The sequence below is a fragment of the Cupressus sempervirens genome, chromosome 2 (genome assembly GCF_028749045.1).
Source record: "Cupressus sempervirens isolate cs-2001-9-10 chromosome 2, ASM2874904v1, whole genome shotgun sequence".
Taxonomy (NCBI): Eukaryota; Viridiplantae; Streptophyta; class Pinopsida; order Cupressales; family Cupressaceae; genus Cupressus; species Cupressus sempervirens.
The window spans coordinates 440,867,725-440,876,168 of record NC_143119.1 but is presented as its reverse complement, the minus strand read 5'-3'; the positions used below and the strand labels follow the sequence as shown (position 1 = coordinate 440,876,168).

At 34.2% G+C, this 8,444-nt stretch overlaps 1 protein-coding gene across 1 annotated transcript in view; it reads right to left on the bottom strand.

Moving 5' to 3' along the window:
• Positions 1–3,830: 3,830 nt before the first annotated feature.
• Positions 3,831–8,444, bottom strand: part of LOC149572967 (SH3 domain-containing protein) — a 122,734-nt gene continuing 118,120 nt past the window's right edge. Inside the window, exons 23-26 of the mRNA XM_089814098.1 lie at positions 5,327–5,410; positions 5,081–5,254; positions 4,918–4,977; positions 3,831–4,825 (exon numbers count right to left, since the gene is read on the bottom strand). Of these exons, the coding sequence (XP_089670224.1) occupies positions 4,751–4,825; positions 4,918–4,977; positions 5,081–5,254; positions 5,327–5,410 (393 nt within the window). The 3' untranslated portion in view covers positions 3,831–4,750. The remainder of the gene's footprint in view (positions 4,826–4,917; positions 4,978–5,080; positions 5,255–5,326; positions 5,411–8,444) is intronic.

Below are 8,444 nucleotides of genomic sequence, written 5' to 3'. Positions count from 1 at the left end.
TAAATGAGAAAAATGTTCCACCTATAAAACGGAATCAATATTAATGCATGGGTGGACATTAATACAAAATAATGAACAAATGCAAATTTCAATTAAAAACAAAAAAACAAAATAATGAAGTAGCATGAACTTTCTCATCTAGATACTGTTTGAAAGCTAGATCAAATGCATCTTCACTTCATTTCATTTCAAAACTTGAGAAGACTTGTGACTTGTTTTGATTAAGTAAAAACAGGTTTTAAAGGACCCAAAATCTTTTACAGAGTAGCAAAAAGATAAAAACTTAGAAACCCAGAAGAATTGTGCATTGGCACCAAGAGCAGTACAAGCTAAAACAAGAAGCTAAAAACAAGCTGGAAAAGACAGCAAAAAGAAAGCAAAAAGATAACACAAAACCAACTATAAAGTCTTTAATAGATCTACTACCTAGTCTGCAAGGATATTCATGTTTTATGTAGAGGCCTTAGATCATCTATTTTTTTGGCTTCAACCATCCCTATTTTCTTCGAGTTGGCCTTGGTGCACTTGCTAGGTCCTTGATCATCTTTCACTTCCTTGGATCCTTGACCTTTCCCTCGTTCAAATTTGTTCGGAAGAGTGTTAATGTTGTCAGCCACTGCCTACAAAATAGAGCAATTCTAATTCGCCAGTTTCTTAACCGTTTCCCCATATTAACCACTGTTATCCAGACCATCCAATTTTTTTTGGAAATCCTTTATCAGCTGATCCAGAGCTCTGTTTTTGGCTTCGAGAGGTAGAACATGTTTCGTTAAATTTTTAACCTCTTCAACATTACTAATCACCTCAAAAAGTTTATCAATATGTTGTCCCAAAGTTCTCTCCTCTCTAGTAGTTTTGTTGAGATGGTCAATTTCTCTAACAATGTCCTGCATCTATTGCTACAAACTACTAATCCCCTTCTTCATCAACCTGAGATTGCCAAAAATCCCTTTCAAAAACCCTTAGTCACCATTGCCCTTGTTGTGACTTATTGATCTAGCAAAGAATGTGCTAAATATGATCAATTAAAATGCAAATTGAATTCACACGTGTTATTTCAACAAAATTTCATACAATTATTGTGGATAGTTGAGGTGGCAAAGTGGGCCCAATGTAGTAAATTGCAGCCTTCTTTATTCCATAGAGAAAATATAACATCAATTCTAATATGATTGGTAGGGAGGTCATTCTTGTTATAATCATCCCCCATCAATGAACAATTGTTATCCCAATCATTCTTCTTTCAAGCTTTAAAAGAGCATTCTAATAAGTCCTAAAATTTTCAACACTTGTCTCTCACCATCAGTCTACAAATATGGGAGCAATGATGCTCTTAACATTTTCTCTCCATTCCAATCTACCCTTAAGCTCTTTGTTTTTCTATGAGTATGCAAGCATGTGGAAAACTCAATTTCCTACAATGTAATAAACTCCCTTCTAATCATTCTTGTATAAGTTTCATGTGACTCTAGCAAATGAAGTAAATGATTATATCTAATATGAAGGTCCTTGACTACTTTCTTTGCTCCATATTTGCATGATCTATAAAGATATTGAATATATCAAGTCTTTTCCCCAAATGTTTCTCAAGGCACGGCAAATGGATTTACATCTAATATGATCTTTATATACCTCCATGATTGCATTATAGCTCTAGCATGTGTTGTCCACTTGTTCAATAAGTGATTCCAATTGTTTCCCAATAATGCCAACTATCAACTTCTCTCGTCTTATAGTTAATGTTTGTAAAATATGTGCAAAGCTTCCTATATTTCTCTTGTAAGCTCAATTTGTTAGGATTAACATTATGGTGTTTTTATGCCGAGTTTTTTTTTCTTTTGTAGACATGTTCTACTTACCACGACATGCTAGTCTCCATCATAGTGGTTTGAATATTATCTTTCTAACTACTACCCGAGGCTAACCCGTCTAGGGGTTCTCTAGCATATTATTAGTCTTGTCAATTTGTGCACGTTGTCTTATTTTTATTAACCATTTTATACCTATCCATAAATGCTATAAAAATGTGTTGTACTTTATTATTATTTTGTTAAATTTTAAACATTTGTATGCTTTCTTTTGTATGATATCCGCTTTTGACTTGTTTCATTTATCATGACATTCTCCAATTAATTTAATCATTCATCTCCCAATTTTTCTCATTTCGAGGAAACCGTTTTACCCCATACATCAAACCATAAATGTCAGGATGGTACTGAGCATAGCAACTCAATTATCAACCACATTAATAGGTCTCAAAGAAAGATTTTGTGTTTTCTTAAATTGTCTCACATATTATAGAAAATTAATGAATTATTAGGCATTCAAAGGTATGTAATAAGTTGTAATAAGTTGCATTTAATAAGTCATTAGCTCCACATACCAAATGCATTTGGAGTAATAGTCATACCAAATGCCTTTGGAGTAACAGTCCTATTTTTTTTCTAGAAGATCACCTTACCATGTGAACCAAATGATTATTTAAGGGTTCCATGAACAATAACCTAACTCTTCAATTGTTTCTTTATGCCAACATAAGTATTGTTTGGTTGATTGGTAAGGTGGTGAGGTAGGTCTAGTTATAAATATATAAACAAAGAGATAATAGTGATCCATAAATGTTATCACATTAAAGTGTGATTTTATACTTACTCTCTAATTTTGAGTATCCTTTTGCTTGGGTTGTCTAAACCTCTTTTTCATCCATCTCATCTACCAAAATTGCCCAAGGTTGAACAAAGCACTCCATTGGATTCCTCAGACAATAAATGCCATGATGGCCTCAAAGATAATTGTATCTTCACCTCATTAAAAAGCAGTGCTTTCTGAAAATGCCCCAACATATTACACAAAGTTCGGGATTTGATAGGCAGCAAGAATAGATGTTACAACTTGTATTTTAAATGTCATAATTTGGGATACATACATTAGAACTACTTACCGGTATGCATTGGACTTATAATTGCACTATCTTCTAGATAATCACTCTCGACTCAAATGCTTCTACTAGATGTTGCACGACAACAATTTAACTCTCAGATTCTCTCCTCTCAAATATAATCATCAAACTGCTCACTTGGCAAGTTTCACTTTAATAAAATATTAAAAAATAAAAGACAACCTTTGCAACTTCAATTGTTATTCCACCAAACACATAATAGACTATTGGAATTATACTCTTGCACCAAATTTGAAGACACTACCTGCAATTGGTGAAACATCTACAAATTCCTCATGTCAGTTTTAACCAGAGATGCTATAAATTTATGAGCATTAGTACATCAGTTAAAGGTCGATAAATATTCATGTTGTTGCAGCTTAAAATCTCAAATCAAAACAATTACTTGAAAATTACAATAATCAAATTTATCACCAGAATGTCAAACCTCCAACATTTGTCCAGCTCTGCAAATTTTAGAGATTACTTCAAGTTATGTTATTACTGATTCTGTTTCCCCATTTTTCATTTATTTGTGTCTTTGAAAGTCTAGAATGGGAATACCAACAGCAGTCTTACCAATCTTCCATAGCTTTTTCCAATAAAGGAAACATGTCTGTACACGATACATACACTAGTTTTTGTGGAAATTAGTGGCTTCTGAGGTGAAGCTAGTTAATTATTTTATAGTATTCCAGTAAACTACTAATTGAAGACTCTGACATAGCTGTAAAATTATGAATATGTATTATGATCACACCAACATTTTTCTGAGAAAACCTATATCAAATGACTAGTTTGGAAAAATATAATGTCAAATGAAACATTCTTGTCATACAATCCTTGTTGCCACTCTGGACTTCAATGTAGATTCGAAAATTTAAGTTGAACATTTCAGAGAACTTAAAAACTTCTTCCATCAAAAAATAAGGTTTTACATAATTGTTTCCAACATATATACAACACCCATTTTTGCTATTGATGTATAGAATCATCTCTTAATACTTACAGCCCAGCACAAAAACAGCTCTCTATGCATATTGGAAAATCATTAGCCTCACATAATATCATTCCAATGGAGGCATTAGCAAGCAACCTTTTACCAACCTCTCACTAAGTTGATCTTTCTGCGGTAGAGCACCTTTAAAGATAGTTTATTTGGTAAATGATTGTTCTAACTTCTCACAGCAAATGGATCAAACCAGTCCCCATGTAAAGAATTCTCTCATGTCTTGAAATCCATCCAATCAAAATAACAAATTGATACTACGATGTCTGAATTTTACAATAAATGACAGTTCCAAGAACACCATTGAGTAAAAAGGTGTATGAAACTGGTATTACAATACAGTGAACATACGTAAGAGTGTCATGCAACAAACTACCCCGTTAGTGTGATTAAAAAAATGTTTTCCTAAGATTGAGATGGAAAAAGTGATGAATATATTACAATAGAATATAGGATTATATCCACAATCAACTCAGTATCCTTCAACTAGGCCAAAAAAGTGAGCACATATGAAGTGGGAGAATGCCTTACTTGAACCAACTATTACTTCATGCTTGCATGAAAGCACATCAGCTTGCAGAAAACAACATGAAGATAGATGACTTGAGAATAAAATATAAAAGAATTAGGAACCAATGGATCTACATAAAGCCATTATTTTTTAAATGCTCATCTACTTTCAAACAAAACTACCAAAACTCAGGCGATAATGCACACAGGACAAGGGCTAGATCATGACTAAATTTAGATAAGGTTGGGACAGAAGAGCTACATATCTATTTCTTTGCTACATAAAAACTACTCTAGGAAGGGCTCACATAAAGGACAGGGACCAATCCAACCATTTTACCATCTCTTCCAGGTCGTTTTTTCCTTACCTGCAATAATTTAGATATATAAAAGGTTAGCCAGTAAAATAGACTGGTCTAGAGATGCAATGCATTATTTTTTATTAAATACGTTTACTCACATAGAACCAACCATCTACTTCATATTCTATTTCAACTTCCTCTCCAGCTGTTAAGTTCAGCTGCAAGTGCAACATCAACCAACAAAGAGTTAAAAACAATGCTTGATCACATGTATTCATTTCAAAATAATTCATCCATGCCCACATGTCTTTCATGGTTTACCTCATCATCACCACCTGCCGTAAAATCATATAATGCCTTGCCAAACTGTGGATTTTCTACATGCTCCTCGTCTTCTTCAAAATCTTGAGTCATGGCACTAGCCATTGGATTTTCAAATGATTCAAATCTCTGCATTATAGTTGACTCATAGCTTGGGGGTTCACCCCTTGATACCTGGCATGGATAAACCATGAGATAGGAACCCAAAACACTATCAAATCTTTAAAGACAAACAAAGATACTCACCCGGGAGTCTAACTGGTGATCTTGGGATGATGAAATTGTTGAAAGGTTACTTAGTCTGCTTTGTCCAGGTACAGACTTATCCTCCTGGTCAAGTGTAGCAGACACACATTAATGTTCCTTTTAATGTCCAAAGTTCTTGCATTCTTAACTATCATGTTTGCAGTATTTAAAATTGCAGAAATGTCATATTGACCAAAAACTGTCCTCAAAGAACAACTAATGTAGAATTCATTTCTAGTTTCTCAAATAGAGAGGCATGGTGCAAACCAAGAAAGTAATCTCAAGCTCCATAAAAGTAACCAAACGAAGCCGTATGTTCAACTTCTCATAACAAATCGCATAAATAAGCCTAAGAAATATGGGACAGCTCATCACTGGGAGCTTTTTGTGCATTTCAATTAAAAATGAGTATATGGACAAAATTTATTTCATTCTGCATGCTAATGCAAAGCAATAAATAAACCTATTTTACTATTTCCCTGCAAATAAGAAATCTAATAGCAACTTGCAAAACTTAGTGAGCCACCAGAAGGTGATCTAGAAACATATGCTCGCCAAATATAAAGGACTAGAAGTGCTTGCATGGCAGGTGTAGTTGATTGAATGGATAGATGCATCATATATGGCATATGCTGGTCATGCTTTAATGAAAAAGAGATATAGAAAATAAATTTATGGACAAAATATAGATAAGCCACATAAGATGCTATCAGAAATGTAAAATAATATGATCTCCATATCACTAGTCATTAAGGACTAATCATCTCAAATTGAATTTATATTCAAAACTAAAACAAGAAAACAATCCAGGAAAATTTCATTGACTCTTCAATGTTGTCTCTTTATAGGGAGAATAACCGTGTAAAACTAGAAACCACCTAACATTTAGGGAAACCATTAGTTGAAGAAACTAGAAATTTGAAGGGTCAAAGCATATCATACCTAACATGACATTAATATCGCCCTAGGACCTAAACCCTCTGTTTAAATAATTAGTTCAAGATTAAAACAAAGCTGCTCAATATTCAATGTAAGATGCCTGTTTCTTGTTAAATCTTTTAAAAAAAAGGAAATAAACCAGTAAACTCTCATTCATTTGGATCAAACCAGTGTTTTAAATGATTCCTCTTCCACCATTTTCCCTTCTCTAAACCTCTTACCACAGCTCAGAAGCATCTGCACTCTTGAGAAATAGTTCCCCAAACTATAAATGACACTAAAACTCTTAAGAAATCTAAATTGATAATAAATCATTGGAAATTTATAAACCAGAAAACTACTGCTAGAAAGATATTTATAAGCTCCAAAAAAAATTAACGGTGAAATGAGACCAATTTAGTTGTCATGAACAGCAATTGTACCCAAACTTTCAAGGTGCCTTGATAACTCTTATTGTAATATCCACAATCCTGGACTATTCCTATTCTGCTGAAATTTAAAGCTATTGATTATTGTATGATTATAAGTTTCCAGCAGGTAACAGTTTGCTATGATGCTATTGATTTCAGTGTTACACCAGGTTTGGGGCATTTTCTTGCCGGGGGGGCGGCAGAATGCCTTTTGGTGACTGGGGAACTTGGGGTCTAAGATTGGGAATGCCGGGGGATGGCAGTGGGGGATCAGTGCTGACATTACACATTATATTAAGGATAAAGATGTATAGCATAATAACTATATTCTGTAGTAATATTCAAATGACAAATGTCAAAATTGAAATCATCAAATATAGACATTAAAATGACAATTTTATTTTTTTTTAGATTTTTCATTTCACAATCATATTAATCATGATTTAATGTTCATCAAAATTACAATCAACTGATCAAGTTATCAAAAGATTCAACAATGTTCAAACTTCAAAAACAAAATAATAAATAATAAATACTAGTAGAGTCTAATGACTCTAATCATCCCCAAGCTCCTTGCCTAACTCCTCAATGTTCTCATCACTCAAGCTCCTGGATCCCATAAGCTCGTTGATACCAATACCCACCAGCCCTGTCTTTGTAGCATCGTCATCAATCTGCCCCGCCTCTTGATAATATTTCTCTTCAAAATCAATCGATTATAGTCTTTTTAGGTATGTAATGTGAGACTAAATGCCTCTTATAACCTTTTATTACCTTTAAAAATAATTTAGGGTTAGTTTTTTTTAAAGAAAACTTGACTTATTTGGAGGGAAATGTCGGGGAGTTTTTTCCATGTCAAGGAACATATGGGTGTCTCAGAGACTTCCTACTATCCCTCAATGGCATCCCTTCTGAAAGAAATGCCTCTTCTAGGCTCAAGATTGTGGGAAACGTCTATGGTCGGAAGACAAATGTGGCAGAGGTGGGTATGCAGCAGAAAGACATTTTGGAGGCACTCCCCCATTCCAGATGTCCCATCTCAAAACCGCCATGATCTTTGGGAAGAACGTTTCCCCATGGAACACTAGTTGATTTTGTTTAGTTTTATATGGGATTGTCATATCTCCTCATTCAACTGATCAACAGTTGTCAGAGGGTCGACCTATCATTCGAGTTCTCATAGGTCAACAAAATGGTTAGGACTCATTCAGAGGGTCACAGGGATTTGGAAGGGTTTTGTGAGCCATTTTGGGCTTTTAGACGGCAGTTCATTTAAGATTGGTCTCCTATTTTTTAGGGAGAAGAATTGGTAGTTAACTGGATGACCACCCGAGGGACCATAGAGCAGAGCAGGATCCTTTAGAGAAGTTTCAGGTGTTTGGAGAGGCTTCCTATTTTTTAGTGCAGGTTCCTATTTTTTACAAGGCATCATTGGTTAGCTTGCAGGACTCGAGCAGCATTGGTCATGATAGGGCTCTAGTCAGCAGACCTAGACCTAGTTGGGCATGGTAAAATTTATCAGCATTCATTCTTTCAATAATTACCTTGTACAGTTTTCCTGTAATGTGCATTTGATAATAATCAATGATCAGCCAAAATTTGGTTCACAGTTGTTATTTTGGTTTACTTAAACTGTTTTGAATCCCATTATATCAAAAATCAAAAAATAAATATAAAAACTATCAAAACCAAAAAAAAATCAGAGTAGTGAATTAACCAAAAAAATTAGCCTGCACTGTTCAAAGGCACAATTGGCAATCAAATTTCAA